The sequence below is a fragment of the Dermochelys coriacea genome, chromosome 10 (genome assembly GCF_009764565.3).
Source record: "Dermochelys coriacea isolate rDerCor1 chromosome 10, rDerCor1.pri.v4, whole genome shotgun sequence".
NCBI lineage: Eukaryota > Metazoa > Chordata > Testudines > Dermochelyidae > Dermochelys > Dermochelys coriacea.
The window spans coordinates 3,171,308-3,189,206 of NC_050077.1; the positions used below are offsets into that span (position 1 = coordinate 3,171,308).

General features: G+C 44.1%; 1 protein-coding gene across 5 annotated transcripts in view; it reads right to left on the reverse strand.

The window, feature by feature from the left end:
* The window catches only part of LOC119862907 (Grid2 interacting protein), a 114,999-nt gene that overhangs the window by 66,325 nt on the left and 30,775 nt on the right, over positions 1–17,899 (reverse strand). For all 5 annotated transcript variants that reach the window (XM_038420413.2, XM_038420410.2, XM_038420409.2 and 2 more), the window contains exon 3: positions 16,859–17,013. In XM_038420413.2, the coding sequence (XP_038276341.1) occupies positions 16,859–17,013 (155 nt within the window). The remainder of the gene's footprint in view (positions 1–16,858; positions 17,014–17,899) is intronic.

The window sequence follows — 17,899 nt, forward strand, 5'->3', positions numbered from 1 at the left end:
AGAACTGTATCATGTTCGTGGGGGTGGAGGGGCAAAAGGAGAGGCCCCGAGATAGGACAGATTCTTCTGCTGGGCTAAGAGTATATTTGGATAGATTAACAATATTGCTGGGTGGGTTAAGGGAACCACTGTTGTGGCCCCTTGTGGCATGTAGTAGTTTAGTGTCCTTTTTCTTTTGTAGAGAAGCAAAGTGTGTGTTGTAGATGGCTTGTCTAGTTTTTGTAAAGTCCAGCCACAAGGAAGTTTGTGTGGAAGGTTGGTTCTTTATGAGAGTATCCAGTTTTGAGAGCTCATTTTTAATCTGTTTCCCTGTTTGCTATAGAGGATGTTGATCAGGTGGTTCTGCAGTTTCTTACAGACTCCAACGAGAGACTGCTGAATTGGAATTAATTTGCAAACTGGATACAATTAATTTAGGTTTCAGAGTAGCAGCCGTGTTAGTCTGTATTCGCAAAAAGAAAAGGAGTACTTGTGGCACCTTAGAGACTAACAAATTTATTAGAGCATAAGCTTTCGTGAGCTACAGCTCACTTCATCGGATGCATTTCATTATTAATTAATTTTTTTTAATAATTTAATTAATTTTAATTAATTTCATTCATTAATTAATTTAGGCTTGAATAGAGACTGGGAGTGGATGGGTCATTACACAAAGTAAAACTATTTCCCCATGTTATTTCTCCCCCTCCCCACCCCACCGTTTCTCAGAAATTCTTGTTAACTGCTGGAAATGGCCCACCTTCATTATCACCATAAAAGGTTTTCCTCCTCCCCCCCTTCCTGCTGGTAATAGCTCATCTTAAGTGATCACTCTCCTTACAGTGTGTATGATAAAACCCATTGTTTCATGTTCTCTGTGTGTGTGTATATCAATCTCCCCACTGTATTTTCCACCGAATGCATCCGATGAAGTGAACTGTAACTCACGAAAGCTTATGCTCAAATAAATTTGTTAGTCTCTAAGGTGCCACAAGTACTCCTTTTCTTTTTGCGAATACAGACTAACACGGCTGCTACTCTGAAACCTCTTCTTATGTAGAAATTCAGCATTTGTACACCCATGGCATGCTAACCATGACTGAATTACTGCAGAAAATGGCACCCATGGCATGAATGACTGAGTTACTGCTGAAAATGTAAAGGAAATTAAACTGAGATGCTGGGGAAAGGTTTCAATGCGGGTGAAAATTACCAGAAAACTGAGTTCCTCGGTTTAATCTACAGCACAGGTACAGAACAGCAACAAGCCTCAACTCTGCTGCACCCTGACCTGACAGACCACCTCCCAAAAGGAATTGAGGCTCCACGGCCCATTTAGTGCTTAGTCTTTCTTCTGAGACTACCAGCAAGGAAGCCAATTAGTCCCATTTGTGGTGACAGGCTTTTTATTATGTGGACACCTTTCTACTGGATAGAAACCATCAATTCATTTCAGCCACTAAATGACCATCAGTTGGTAAGAGAGACAAGTTAGGGGAGGTAATATCTTTTATTGAACCAGCTTCTGTTGGTGTGCATGACAAGCTTTTGAGCCACACCAAGCTCTTCTTCAGCAAGGTACTCCCAGCCTCACAGCAAAATGCAAGATGGAACAGATAATTTAGCACAAGTAGTTAGCACATATTATAAGCGAACATTAGTTGGGAACAAATTTCAGCAACCTGAGCTGAATTCAAATTGACAGCAAACAGGCAACAGGATCCATTTCATTTCATCTATTCTGAGTCATCCAGTCCCCTTCCAAAGGGCATTTGCTGATTTTACTCAATTTAGCTCAGCTTATGAGGGTCACATTCAATTCATTGGCTGCAAACAACATATAGTGAGTCTTTGAATGAGCTCTGCACAGGTGACCTGCTGTCATTGTGGAAACCCTTGGCTTCATCTGAACCTCATAAAAAAAAATTTAAGTCACACTGTTCTCTGTACTGCACCAAACTCCTTACGTAGCTTATACTCAGGCAAAACCACCATTCACTTAAGTGGGAGTGTGACAGGGACTTGACTGGCAGGGAAGGGATTAACGGCTTAGGAACAGCCTCAGCTGCTAGCAATAATTGCAGACAGTCAAGGAGAGGTCACATGACTGAAGAGGGTTAGCTGATAATTGGGCAAGCTCCGGAGCTCAGCAGAAGGAGAGATCTGTAGGGAGTAGCAGGGTTCTTTTCTAATAAACCCAGGAAATACTAAGATGCTTTCTGCAGTGGGCTAGGGAGACAGCCTAGGAAACAGCCAGAAAGGGCTGATGGGAGCCCAGGGAAGCCTGGGGGAAAGAATCTCCAGAGAGACTTAGGGTCTGGAGTGAGAGTAGCAGAACTCACTATTCAGAGGGAACTGGGGAGCTGAGATGTGAAGGAAGGGATCCAGTGGACTTGTGAAGCTCTGATATGAGGGTGATTAGGGAATCCAGATGGAGGAGGGCTACAAGGATGTGGGGAACTTTGAACTGAGGATGAAGAGTTGAAAAGACTTGGTGATGTTGAATTTCTTGTTTATACAGGGGTGGGAGAATGGAATGACTCTACAACTTAGCAGGAGTCTCCATCAACTTAGATGCACCGGAACTGGCTCATGTGATAGCGGGGAGACTGAAGTGTCTGGAGCTCGGAGATAAGGTGATGGTGTCACAGGGAGTCTTGCTGCTGTAAGAATCGAGCAAAAGCAGTGTGAACACCTCAGAATATGGCTCCCTTAGAACCCTGGTATTTCAAGTGAATGCTGAGGATCATGTCTTCAAAGGGTCATTGCCCATGAACTTTCAAACAAGACAGTATGTTTAATCACCAAAGGCATAGCTGGAGAAAAACTGATGCTTAAAAAAAGCCTCAGCCTTCTCCATGTGTGTGTGCATACATGTGGGTGGAGGTTGTTTCTGAAGAGGTAAACAACTTTGGGAAGGCTTGCTTTTTCTTTTTAAAAAAAAATTAGCTGGGAAATGTCTAGTTTAAAAAATGGAAATATGTAAATACATAGTTAAGGTCACTCAAACATCTCTAACTCTGTCCCTGCCCACAGAACTGGAAACAAGGGGTTAAATGTGCTCTCAGGACAACATACATCTTCAGCACATCAGTGACTCCAAACACTGAGAAATTTATCTGACTGGCTGACCTCACTCAGGATGATAGACTGTATACTGCTGTATCATTCACACTGAAGTGTGTCTTTAGATCACTACAACCCATGACTTCTGTCTTCTTTAAGACCAGGCATTTTCATCTTAAGTCACTTGATTTGGGACAATGCCCCTAGTGTATGAAGGATCCCAAAGAGTAAATGTGTTGGCATGCTGGGAGACAATATAGACACTCAGGGCTGGAATTCAAAGCATGGGTAGATGTTTTAGAAACTCCCCCTAGGCGCCTACCTACATCTTAGATGCCTAAATAGCTTTGAAAATCTAGTCCATAGTGCCCAACCCTGCAAGATGCTGAATGCACTCAAGTCCCACTAAAGCCAAAGGGAGCGCAGGGTGCTCGGCACCTGGTAATAACGGGCCCCACCAGGACACATTGTTTCAGTCCACATAGCACTGAGTCATTCCTCTCAGGAAACTGGAGCATTCATTAGGGGTTTTTACACCAAGTGCTCTGCAGACAACTGTGAGCTTGACTGGATTAGAAGAATTCCCCAGATTTGCCCAGTGCCAAACATCCTCCTTAGGGGCCCAGCTAGCTCTGCAGCCAAAGAAACTGCGGAACCACCTGATCAACATCCTCTACAGCAAACAGGGAAAGATTAAGAATGAGCTCTCAAAACTGGATACTCTCATAAAGAACCAACTTCCACACAAACTTCCTCGTGGCTGGACTTTACAAAAACTAGACAAGCCATTTACAAAACACACTTTGCTTCTCTACAAAAGAAAAAGGACACTAAGCTATCTAAAAAAGAAAAGGAGTACTTGTGGCACCTTAGAGACTAACAAATTTATTAGAGCATAAGCTTTCGTGAGCTACAGCTCACTTCATTGGTTTCATGTTCTCTGTGTGTGTGTATATAAATCTCTCCTCTGTTTTTTCCACCAAATGCATCCGATGAAGTGAGCTGTAGCTCACGAAAGCTTATGCTCTAATAAATTTGTTAGTCTCTAAGGTGCCACAAGTACTCCTTTTCTTTTTGCGAATACAGACTAACACGGCTGCTACTCTGAAACCATAAACTATCTAAATTACTATATGCCACAAGGGGCCACAACAATGGTTCCCGTAACCCACCCAGCAATATTGTTAATCTATCCAACTATACTCTTAGCCCAGCAGAAGAATCTGTTCTATCTCGGGGCCTCTCCTTTTGCCCCTCCACCCCCACGAACATGATACAGTTCTGTGGTGACCTAGAATCCTATTTTCGACGTCTCAGACTCAAGGAATATTTCCAACACACCTCTGACCAACATATTAACCCACAGAGACCTTCCTGCCAACACTACAAAAAGAAGGATTCTGGGTGGACTCCTCCTGAAGGTCGAAACAGCAGCCTGGATTTCTACATAGACTGCTTCCGCCGACGTGCACGAGCTGAAATTGTGGAAAAGCAGCATCGCTTACCCCGTAACCTCAGCCATGCAGAGCACAGTGCCATCCACAGCCTCAGAAACAACTCTGACATCATAATCAAAAAGGCTGACAAAGGAGGTGCTGTCGTCATCATGAATAGGTCGGAGTATGAACAAGAGGCTACTAGGCAGCTCTCCAACACCACTTTCTACAAGCCATTACCCTCTGATCCCACTGAGAGTTACCAAAAGAAACTACAGCATTTGCTCAAGAAACTCCCTGAAAAAGCACAAGAACAAATCCGCACAGACACACCCCTGGAGCCCCGACCTGGGGTATTCTATCTGCTACCCAAGATCCATAAACCTGGAAATCCTGGACGCCCCATCATCTCAGGCATTGGCACCCTGACAGCAGGATTGTCTGGCTATGTAGACTCCCTCCTCAGGCCCTTCGTTACCAGCACTCCCAGCTATCTTCGAGACACCACTGACTTCCTGAGGAAACTACAGTCCATTGGTGATCTTCCTAAAAACACCATCCTAGCCACTATGGATGTAGAAGCCTCTACACCAACACTCCACACAAAGATGGACTACAAGCCGTCAGGAACAGTATCCCCGAAACTGTCACGGCTAACCTGGTGGCTGAACTTTGTGACTTTGTCCTCAACCATAACTATTTCACATTTGGGGACAATGTATACCTCCAAATCAGCGGCACTGCGATGGGTACCCGCATGGCCCCACAGTATGCCAACATTTTTATGGCAGACTTAGAACAACACTTCCTCAGCTCTCGTCCCCTAATGCCCCTACTCTATTTGCGCTACATTGATGACATCTTCATCATCTTGACCCATGGAAAAGAAGCTCTTGAGGAATTCCACCATGATTTCAACAATTTCCATCCCACCATCAACCTCAGCCTGGACCAGTCCACACAAGAGATCCACTTCCTGGACACTACGGTGCTAATAAGCGATGGTCACATAAACACCACCCTATATCGGAAACCTACTGACCGCTATTCCTACCTACATGCCTCTAGCTTTCATCCAGATCATACCACTCGATCCATTGTCTACAGCCAAGCGCTACGATATAACCGCATTTGCTCCAACCCCTCAGACAGAGACAAACTCCTACAAGATCTCTATCATGCATTCCTACAACTACAATACCCACCTGCTGAAGTGAAGAAACAGATTGACAGAGCCAGAAGAGTACCCAGAAGTTACCTACTACAGGACAGGCCCAACAAAGAAAACAACAGAACGCCACTAGCCATCACCTTCAGCCCCCAACTAAAACCTCTCCAACTCATCATCAAGGATCTACAACCTATCCTGAAGGACGACCCATCACTCTCACAGATCTTGGGAGACAGACCAGTCCTTGCTTACAGACAGCCCCCCAATCTGAAGCAAATACTCACCAGCAACCACACAACAGAACCACTAACCCAGGAACCTATCCTTGCAACAAAGCCCGTTGCCAACTCTGTCCACATATCTATTCAGGGGATACCATCATAGGGCCGAATCACATCAGCCACACTATCAGAGGCTCGTTCACCTGCGCATCCACCAATGTGATATAGGCCATCATGTGCCAGCAATGCCCCTCTGCCATGTACATTGGCCAAACTGGACAGTCTCTACGTAAAAGAATGAATGGACACAAATCAGACGTCAAGAATTATAACATTCAAAAACCAGTTGGAGAACACTTCAATCTCTCTGGTCACACGATCACAGACCTAAGAGTGGCTATACTTCAACAAAAAAGCTTCAAAAACAGACTCCAACGAGAGACTGCTGAATTGGAATTAATTTGCAAACTGGATACAATTAACTTAGGCTTGAATAGAGACTGGGAATGGATGAGTCATTACACAAAGTAAAACTATTTCCCCATGGTATTTCTCCCTCCCACCCCATCCCCCACTGTTCCTCTGATATTCTTGTTAACTGCTGGAATTAGCCTACCTTGCTTGTCACCATGAAAGGTTTTCCTCCCCCCCCCCCCCCCCCCGCTGGTGATGGCTTATCTTAAGTGATCACTCTCCTTACAGTGTGTATGATAAACCCATTGTTTCATGTTCTCTGTGTGTGTGTGTATATAAATCTCTCCTCTGCTTTTTCCACCAAATGCATCCGATGAAGTGAGCTGTAGCTCACAAAAGCTTAGGCTCTAATAAATTTGTTAGTCTCTAAGGTGCCACAAGTAATCCTTTTCTTCTTCCAGCCAAGAGGTGATCTTGCCAGCTGCAGATTGCAGGGAAGTGTTAGGTCTAAATGCTCAATCAAATATTAAACCAAGGCCACACTTACCACACAGCTCCTCGACCACAAAAAGATCGCAACCATTAATTATACTTAGTTCTCTTTGCCTCCAGATCTGGAGGCTTTGAATTAAAGGGAACTTATCTGCTTGCTTTGTAAAGCAGCTCCTTCTATTCCCAGCTCTCACTTCTGTCTCTGTATTGTCCCCAACCCCTTTACTCTAGGGTCACAATCCACAAGTGGCCAAGAGAGTTACAGTTCACAGATTTCAGAGTAGCAGCCGTGTTAGTCTGTATTCGCAAAAAGAAAAGGAGTACTTGTGGCACCTTAGAGACTAACAAATTTATTAGAGCATAAGCTACAGCTCACGAAAGCTTATGCTCTAATAAATTTGTTAGTCTCTAAGGTGCCACAAATACTCCTTTTCAGTTCACAGATGTGAGAACTGCTGTTCCTGGTGCTCTGGTGGATGGTTTGCTGGTGCATCACCAGGACTCTGGTTTGCTGCTGCTGCCCAGCTTCTCTGGAGGGTGGCACCAGCAAGGTGGAAAAACTAAATCTCACCTCCTCCCCCCTGGACTCTGATCCTCCGGAAAGAGGCACTGAGCACCCTCTGCTCCACTGCGGTGGAGAGCGCACAGCACCTTGATGACTAACACAACACAAAAGGGTGAGCAGAATTCCAGACAGCATCAACACAAAGGGAGATGGAACGAGAGGGAGGAGCAAATCAAAGTACACTGGGGTATGAAAGCAAGAGGAATCCTCAGGCAGGGGTGAGAGTCAAGCAAATGTACGTTACCCACCAGCCCTCAGCACAAACCATTACAGCCCCCTCCCATCCCAGACAGTCACTCCAGGACCTCCATGCTACTCAGCCTTCAGGCTGCATGTGCCCTCATGGCATGTCCTCAGGTTGATTTCAGAGGGGGAAGGAGAGAGGCTGGGTATTTGTATCGGGTTTTTCTAAACAGCTAGGAAACTAAATTAAAGCAGGAAACAGCTCCTTTCACCATTTCCTTCTGCTTGGCTTGAAATCCTTGGAGACTTCACAAGTCTGCTGTGCTGAGTAGATTTCCATACGTTAGTCTAGCAAGGCTGAGAGGGGATTCCATATGCTAGCCTAAGGACCCTGCTGCCCCGATACAATAGCTCAGAGTTAAAGAACATATGATTCAATTAGTAGCATCCAGAAACCCTTATCCAATTTGCACTGATTGTCATTCACTTGAATGTGCGGAATACAGTACAGACTCATGAATTACAGCCTGTGTGCACTCTGCCCAGGTATGCTTTAGGTCCACGCACATTTCCAGCCAACCGACCCCAGCCACGCCACTCAGCTGGTCAAACCTGACCCCAGCCCCAGCCTCGGACTGGCCAGAGCAGCCCCAGCCCCTCTCCCTTTAATCAGTTAACTATTTAAACAATCAGAGGGGTAGCTCTGTTAGTCTGGATCTGGATCTGGCATGCATCCAACGAAGTGGTTATTCACCCAAAAAAGCTTATGCTCCAATACGTCTGTTAGTCTATAAGGTGCGACAGGACTCTTTGCCATGTTTAAACAATATAATTTTAATTGGTTAAATGGTTAACTTTTTAAACAATATTTTACATCCCTAAAGGAACCATCAACTGCAAGGGTAAAGCTCTCTTGTGCAGTAGACTGAATTTTTCATAGACTGGTCCAAGACTTTGAAATGAACTCCCCCAGGAACTAAAAACTACCTCAAACTTCACTATCTTTGATTCCAAGTGCCCGGTGCACTTGTTCCACCTGCCTTTGCTAATAGCACCCAGCCAAAAACAAAAAAGCCATATGCATTTTTCCCCTTAAGAAGAGGAAAGAGAAAGGAAGAGAGCATATGTGACAGATGTTAGTCATGTCACTTAATGCATTTATTGGTGGGGTGCAGATATCATAGTGATGGATCTGGTACATCAACCTGGATCCAAGGACTTGACTTAAACCCATCCCTAGTGGAAAAGGTAGAAGGATACCTGATGGAATAAATCCATCTCAAGCCATGTAGGAATAACCAAAAACTATATACAACATCCAGTAAGTCTGCAGCAAATCAGGGCATCTCAACATCTTTCATTCTGGATAGCTCATGGAAAAGCTCTGCTCAATCAGCAGCAACAATCAAAAAAGCAAACAAAATGTTAGGCTAGAGAAACAATGAGATGGAGACTAATGCTGAAAATCTTCTAATACTTTTATCTGACTGAATGATCCCTACCTGGAATACTCTATTTAGTTCATGTCACCCTGCCTCAAAAAAGAAAACACAGAACTAGAGGGGGCTCAGAGATGCTCAATGAGAAGTTGGAGAAATTTACTCCTGAAGAGAAAGTGAATGGTCTGAGACTGTGTAACGTTTTAAGAGAGGAGAAAAGTAAGAAGGAACACGCTAGAGGCATACTAACTAACTGTTATAGAGAAGATAAAGGGGTTGCTTTTATTTACCCTTTTCTCATAAGGCAACATTTAATGAAACCAAAAAGCAACAAATTTAAAACTGAGCAAAGGAAATGCTTTTTACAGAACATGTAATTGACCTGTGGGACTCACTGCCACAAAATATCAGTGAAGACAAGCACATAATAGAATTAGACTTTTATATTTATATTCCCCATTTATTAGGGAAATAAACTCTCATGCTTGAGGGCATGAGCCAACCACAAAGTTTTGGGGGTTAGGAGGGAATGTACCCAGGTCAGGTTATTCCATAATTGCCCACTAAGGGCTTCCGGGCCCCTTTCTCTGAAGCAGCTTATACTGGTCACTGTCTACCTGGCCTAGATGGACCACAGGTCTGATCTGGAATGGCAACACCTATGTCACTATCACTATACTTACATACACCTGTAGAGCTGGAGAAAGCACAAGAGATCATGCCAAGAGAATTCTGGAGCTCAGTTCTCCCCTATGTCTGAGCTGGGCCAGGAGAAGGGGCATCAAGGAATTTGAACCAGCTCCATAATTCTGCACTGACAAGGCTAAGAGCTCCCCACACCAGAGGGCTGGTGCAGGTTTCCACCAACAGGGGGTTCCTCCCCATCAGAGGAATTCAGAGCAATGTTCTGGCCCCTTCATACCGCCCTAGTGATGCAAAAGCATCACTGCACAATGCAAAATCCAATCCCTGTTGTTAGACATATACAGCAAACTGAAAAACTGAAAAAAAATCCAGCATAGGCAGCTTATATTGTACATAAGGCATACAGCCTGGCTCATGCTTCCAACAATACAGCTGGCAAACATGAACCTGGGTTTCTACAGCAATGTTTTCTCTCAAACTCATTTCATTAGATTAGATGGTAAATCTTTTCCCTGAGCTAAGTATTTCATTCACATGAAACTGAGATTAGCTGCCCGGGACACTGAGCCCTCCTACCCCAGTCCTAACCTTTCACATCAGGGCACAGGGAGTGATTAAGTTTTTTTTTTAAAAATCAGTTATTTTCCAAATCACAGGAAACAAAATTTGAAGCTGCCTTGATGGCTTTGCCCTTTTGGGGAATCAGATGCTGGGGAGTGACAGCTCTGATTGTGCTTCAGAAATTCATGCATTATCATCAGGAGAGTAATAGATGATTGCTACTTTGACTTCAGACTGACACAACATGATGTGCATTAGGGAATAATATGAACAGTGAGGAAAACAAGCAACACGCAACGCTCCATGGGCTTAGAGGTCCAGAAGGAATAAGCATCTGAAAGTTCAGGTGTTCATTTGAATCCCCTGTATGGAAAAATCCTATATAATTTCATAGGGTTGAAGACAATACAGTTCCATAGTAATGGAATAGGGTCTGTAGAAATGATGTGATACCAAAGAGAATTTCTTAGAGAATAACATCCTTTCTATATGGTTTTTTGTTTTGTTTTGAAGTTCAGGATGGATTTGAGTTTGAGTGAAGGTCCAGCTGTGGTTTTATTCTATCCACGCTGGTTCACTTGTCTCTGCCCCAGCTGTCTGTACATTCAGTCCCATACAAAATATAAACAACTGAAATTGTATCTATGCTTCCATAAAAATCTAATCAGAACATTCATAATCTTGATAGGGATTTTTATATAACATAAGAACAGCCACTCTGGGTCAGACCAATGGTTCATCTAGCCCAGTATCCTGTCTTCCAACAGTGGCCAATGCCAGGTGACCCAGAGGGAATGAACAGAACAGGGAATCATCAAGTGATCCATTCCCTGTTGCTCATTCCCAGCTTCTGGCAAACAGAGGCTAGGGACACCATTCCCGCCCATCCTGGCTAATATCCATTGATGGACCTATCCTCCATGAATTTATCTAGTTCTTTTTTGAACCCTGTTATAGTCTTAGCCTTCACAACATCCTCTGGCAAGGAGTTCCACAGGTTGACTGTGCATTGTGTGAAGAAATACTTCATTCTGTTTTAAACTTGCTGCCTATTCATTTCATTTGGTGACCCCTAGTTCTTGTGTTATGAGAAGGAGTAAATAACACTTCCTTATTTACTTTCTCCACAGCAGTCATGATTTTATAGACGTCAATCATATCCCACCTTAGTAGTCTCTTTTCCAAGCTAAAAGTCCCAGTCTTATTAATCTCTCCTCATACGGAAGCTGTTCCATACCCCTAATCATTTTTGTTGCCCTTTTTTGAACCTTTTCCAATTCCATCCCTAGGTCTCAAGCCCCTCACAAAGGAGGTAAAAATCATGGTCTCCATTTCCCAAATGAGTTAGCTGAGAGACAAAAAGGTGAAACAAGTCCAATCTGCCCAAAGTCATACAACAGCAGAGCTAAGAATAGAAGTCAGCACTCCCAGCTCCATGCCTAACTCACTGGAGTTAGTCCACTGAATGCATCCGATAAAGTGAGCTGTAGCTCACGAAAGCTTATGCTCAAATAAATTTGTTAGTCTCTAAGGTGCCACAAGTACTCCTTTTTTTTTTTGCGAATACAGCCTAACACGGCTGCTACTCTGAAACCTGTCACTGGAGTCTGTTTACTCCCTTCACTGAGAAGCATTATATGAACCTAGAAAGAAATGAACATAGCTGGAAGTTTCCCCACCATCTGCCTCCATAGAAAAGATAATTTTCTGCCTGTAAATTCCTTAAGTGTGCCAGCTCAGCCTTGTATGTACATCTTCCTGTGTCAGAGAGTGGGCTGACTGATAACACTATTAAGATCTTCTATAGTGTCTTCCAGACAAAAATCTCAGTTTTACATCAAGTATTGAACGAATCATAAGGTGGGTTAGTGTGTTTCACAGATCGGGAAATGAGACACAGAGGTGAAACAACCCGTCCCAAGGTCACACAAAGGTTAATAGCAGAGCCAGGAGCAGACCCCTAATCTCCTGCAACCCTAGACTGTGCATTAGCCCCCAGATCACCCAGGATCACAGTGGCTAAGCACCCAGAGAGATTCCACTAGGAACAAGATTTACTTGGAAAAGCAGAGTTAATTTAGCTAAAGGTGACAAAATCCATTATGATTATTAGAATAATTACATGGGAAATATGTTTGGTTGGTCTTCACCCAGCAAGGGAGGCACTGCCTGAGACCTGACATCAGCTACATCTGGCCCACCCCTTCTCAGCACAGATGCCCATTCTCGCCAAGGTCTGCTTGACCTAGTGGCAATCAGAGTGGGAGTGCAGCCCCCTGGAGCCTCCCAGCAGCATTCCCACTCTGATTGCCACTAGGTCAGAGAGAATCAGAAGTTCCACACACACCAGGAGCTGCAGATGGTTGAAAGGTGGCAAGCAAGGATGGGTACCAGAAGGCTGAGCCAATCTCTCAGTCATGTTTCAAAGGTGGCCATCACCTGATTAATGATTCACTTTTTCTTTCTCCTAAAGGAAGCTAAATGCAGTAAATGCACATGGTAAGGTGACAATACTTTCATTTGAAACATGGTGTGATGCTGCATGAAGAAGGCGGGCAAGATGGGCTGCGAGCTCCCATCACACTCTTTGAGTTGCAGTTCCATTTGCAAAAGTTTCTAAGACTCTGTGCACGGAGGACAGTTGTTATGGTAACCGTAATATCTTACAATTCAACTGATGAAACGGGAATTGGAAAGCCGGGCCCAGAGTGGAGCCAGATGGAAGTCTGATTCCCTAATGAACATCATCTCCGACAGACCATAATCCCCATCATGTGTCCTGCATGCAGACAGCATCCCACTGCAAAACAGACCTGGCACTGACTGGCCCTAAAAAGAATGTGCAGCACCTGCTATACAGACTGTGGGGCCAATCCGGATCTCACTTACAGCAGGGTATTTCCACTGAAATCAATGTCAGGTTTCAGAGTAGCAGCCGTGTTAGTCTGTATTCGCAAAAAGAAAAGGAGTACCCGTGGCACCTTAGAGACTAATGCTCTAATAAATTTGTTAGTCTCTAAGGTGCCACGGGTACTCCTTTTCTTTTTGAAATCAATGTGTAACTGAGCTCAAAGTCATGCACACCCATGCCATCATCAGCATTAAACAATCATAGTCTATTGAGGACCATAGTACCAGCCAGAGTGACCACTGTTGATGGGGTTACACCAGGCATCACATAGTGAAGTTCCCAGATCTGGCTCAATCCTGCAAATCCACAAATCTCTTGGATAGCCCCTGGGCAGACCCAGGTAACATCAGGGCATGCACCCCTTTGCATGTCGATGAAGAGTTTAAGAGCACGCTGTGCTGGGGTGCTTTGTTCATCCTATCAACCTGGCCAAAGAGCACGAAACATCCTTTTTTTAATATAATGAGTGACTGAAGAAAAGCAAGATCTCTGTGACGTTATGCCCGTACTCTGTGCCTAATGCTCATTTACGACTCAGGCCCTTTTACATTGCTCTGGCAGTGACTGTAAATGTCATTTATGCCTATTTTAAGTCTATGTTACACTGGCAGACTGGTGTAAAGTGGCTTTTTTGTAAATGAGAATCAGATCCTCACTCTTTACACTTAAAGAGACAGGCACAAAGGCTCTTTCTGCATAGGAAAATCTAACATCTATGTTCCAAGTGCTGTTCGCAGACACAGTGATCTCCCCACAGCTTAAGCACTCTAACTGATGTTTTTCAGGCTCCTTTTGGAGTGATGGTACAGGCCACTCTTTCTACCACTCGGTGAGAAAAGGCACTTCAAAGGCAGTAATTTTCCTGTACTACCTTTATGTAGGGATTCAAGCTGTGCTGTAAGTCCCAAGCCCAGAAAAACCAATTGCTGTGATCTAATATATCTACTGGCAGGTGGGGAGAGATTCAGGTACAGCGCATATACATGGATATATGCATATACAGCCCCCTTTAGGTGCAGCCCCCTTGAGGTGCAATACACACCCACCTCCTTTGCACACACACAAATATACACCTTTCCCTTGGCATACACACACACTACCTTCACATTCCCAAGACACTTCAGATTCTACCCCATACACACACACAAGCATGCAAGGAAGGAGAAAGCAGAGCAAACAGCATTGCCAAGAATAGTCACATCCAGAGGCTCAGAGATGGAGCAATATTTAAAGCCAAGCAAACTTTTTTCTTGACTGGAGGTAGTGACACAGCCTGTAAATAGCTCAGCACCAAGTGATCTGCCAGCCTTTCACTGCGCCCTCATTAGGTGTTTCAGCTGTGCTGGGTGTAAAAGCTGAGAGGAAATGTCCCATGGGAAACAGGAAATAATGAATTTGCCACTAATTCAACACTGAGTGATATTAAAAGAAAATTACCAAGCACAGAGCCTGCTTGTATCCTTCTGATTTCCCACCTCCCTGTCCACTTCCCCCACCACTAGGAGTTCACACTCAGGGTCAGGGGAAGGGAAGCCTTATTGTCTGGAAACATCACTGGAGCTGGAGATTTGAGCTGCTTTTTTCCTTCTCGTAATAACAATATTTTCCCATCAAGTTTTGAAAGACAAATTATCCTGACAAGACCTTGTAGAGCCTATGGCCCTCTGTTTTTCTCATGACAGGCAGCTAGTGTTGGGAAGGCACACGGCAGGTCAGTGCTGTAATTGCAGGCTTCACTCAGCTCCACAGAAAGCTGACACTAGGGCTGTCAGATGGACTAAGGCTTGCAGTGTGTTTACTGGGAAATGGAAAACCAGTCACTTTTAGAAGTCTAAAGTCAGGCAAAAGATCCCCAACTTTGGGAATTTTACCACTGTCTTCAAAGGGAGCAGGATCAGTCCCTGTTTGTTCATGGGAGACAATGGGTATGTGCCACAGATTAATTAAAATAGTGCTGTTTGTTCTCGGGATCAGAACAAACTGGAAAGAATTCAGAGAAGAGTGCCATAGTGATAAAGGACTAGAGAGGCTGATTTATGAGGAGAAATAAACAGCGCTAACCATGCAAAGCCGGGTTCCCAACTGCCATTTGGACAGGGCAGCATTTTACACCTGCTTTGCACAGGTATAAATCACATCAAAATGTGGAAGACAGGGGAGAATGAAGCCAGTAGGTCTCGGCCATAGTGGCATGAGAAGAGTCTACAGTCCTCATTCTCCTCTCATTTACAATCCCAAGGGATGTGGAAACACTTGGGGCATCTAGACAACTGGACAAAGCACAGAAGTAGACTGTAGAGAGCAATCCTGAATGGGATGTGACCCTTCTTCCATTTCTAATGTTCTATTTATTCTATAATTATATAGTCACTTAGCAGTTGCTCTACAACCAAGGCTACTGAGGGAGTTTTCTCCTCTTTCCTTAAAAGATTGCCATAAATTTGGTGCTTTGGAAAGTGGCTCACTTGAATCAACACAACTACCAATCTATGTTTCCCAGATCCATGGCATTCCTGAGTGTTTGCAAGTGTGACCCAAAGAAATGGCAACATCCCATCCCGGGGCACAGGAGGCAGTTGCAGCTCAGACACAGTACTCTGCAGTGGCAGCAGACAGGTATAAGGTAAAAATCTGCCAGCCAATCTGGCAGAGATGAAGCCTTGCCTGCTCCCCCTCATTCTGATTCACCCTCCGGCCCCCGGCCTCCCCATGCAGAACACTGCCTCTCCTGCTCATCAATCCATCACCCCCCTGACTGAACCCTAATTTATCTCGTTTTCTAATTGTGGATTTTGGTTTATTTTCCATCATCTTCCTTGGTTAATTTCCAGACATTCTGTAGCTAATTTAGTTTCTATTTCAAATGATGTGCAAAAAAAGGGATCCAGTTAAAATGCTGTTAGTAGATGGAATGACTCACCAAGGAAGGCAACAAACCAGAACATTTTTGTGAACTTGACAATGGGAGATTTCATCCCTCAACCGAGGCTAGCCACAGTGAACGTCACTTCTGCAAGCAGGGTTATGCATGACACACATCTCTAACCAGCTGACTCCTCTACCTAGTGAATGCACTTGCCATGTAAACATGTCCCGCAAAATACTGTAGCTGGGACTCGAACCGAGAGCCTGTGGATCTGTAAGCAGTGATTGTTGCAAGTGAGTTAAATGACAGTGTCCTGATGGCTAATCTTTGGCCTTATGAACTTCACACTGGAAAGAATTCAGGCCCTTCTGCTCTAATTTACTATCCCCTTCACTTGAGCTCCAGGACACTGTCAGTTAGCTGTAGTCATAGCTCCGTGGGGCTCCAGCAAAGGGTGACATAGTCATACATGCTGGAGTAGGTCTAATGTTCTACCAAGTAGTAGGGACACAAACACTCGTCATAAGGTGCTAGATTTTCTACTGAATTCACCACCGACCAGGTCCCATGGAAAACAATGTGTAAATGTCAGGTTTTGACAATCTGTCCTTGTGCTGTGCTGAGTTAGTCTCAGCTGCGAGTTAGCGGTTGATCTGGTCTCAGTCAGGAGTCTGCTCCTCTTGGTAGGAGTCAAAACAATATAGTCTCAGCTGAAAGTCACTGTGCAAGTCTTACACTTCCCAAATCAAGAAAGTGAAAGATTCTTGGTGCTGCTGATTGCAATGAAGGATTGGAACTGTCTCTATAATTAGAGCCCAATGCCCTTCATCCGTATTTGCCTCCACCACCTAGACACCCCATGTATTAATTACCTGCATGACAACATGATAGTTACTGATCACTTTGTACCTGATATTGTCAATGAGAAGTTGATGGGATTCTTTGGTGAGAATCATGGAAAGGGTGTAAGCCAAGTATTCCACCTTCCTCTCTGCCGCATACTGTTTCAAGATGGTGAAAACTTTCTCTTTTACCTCTGGCTGATCTCCAAGAATTTCGTCAACCTGTGTGGGCATGGGAGCAAGATACACATTAATAGAGGTAGAAACTGACATGAAACTCAATGGAAATAAAACCATCAGAATCACATACATATTTGTAATACCTGGACCAACACAAAAGAGAGGAAACAATTTACTTAAAAAAACAAACAAACCCACCCTTTATCATCAAATGATCATGTTAGATGCTAGTGACACAAACTCAGGACTCCCAAGGACTTCACTGCTGTCCTTCATCACATGCGATGGTCAGTGAGAACTTTACAGCGACAGCAGGATTAGAAATTCTCCTACTTCAAAAGCACAGAACCCCACACATGAGCTCAAAAATAACCTTCATTTGCAGTGTGGGGCATGACACAGTTGAACAGTTCCAATTCTATTCTAACCCTTTAATTACCACTTGATTACACAGAATGACATTTTCTTGCTATTAATTTATTGAAATGCTGCAGAAAAATAGGAAATTAATCTTAGAGAAACTCTTGCCTTGGTGCAGAAAGTGGGAAGAGGGCACGTTATCTCATGGTTCCCAACCACTGGGATGTGCAACACTGCTAGTACCTCAGGCTTTTGTGACTGAGATTCCAAGCTTCCTTTCTCTGCCTTAATGAAAAACCTTGATGCTAGTCTTCAATGCATCTTGGCTAGCCTTCAATCACTCAGTTACACATACTCTTACCCATAGAGGACGCTGGCAAGGGGTCATGACCCTGAAATATCCCATCTCTGACATATAAATGAATCGGAGGCATAAATAGGTACTGGCAGGTACAGCTGAGCTCAAGGTCTTAGTCTAGTTATTCTGTTACTCCAGTTACCCTAAAAGATTAGAACCTGCTGTGTAAGCTGGCTTTGGAGCTGTCTGCTCACCCTGGAATTTATGACT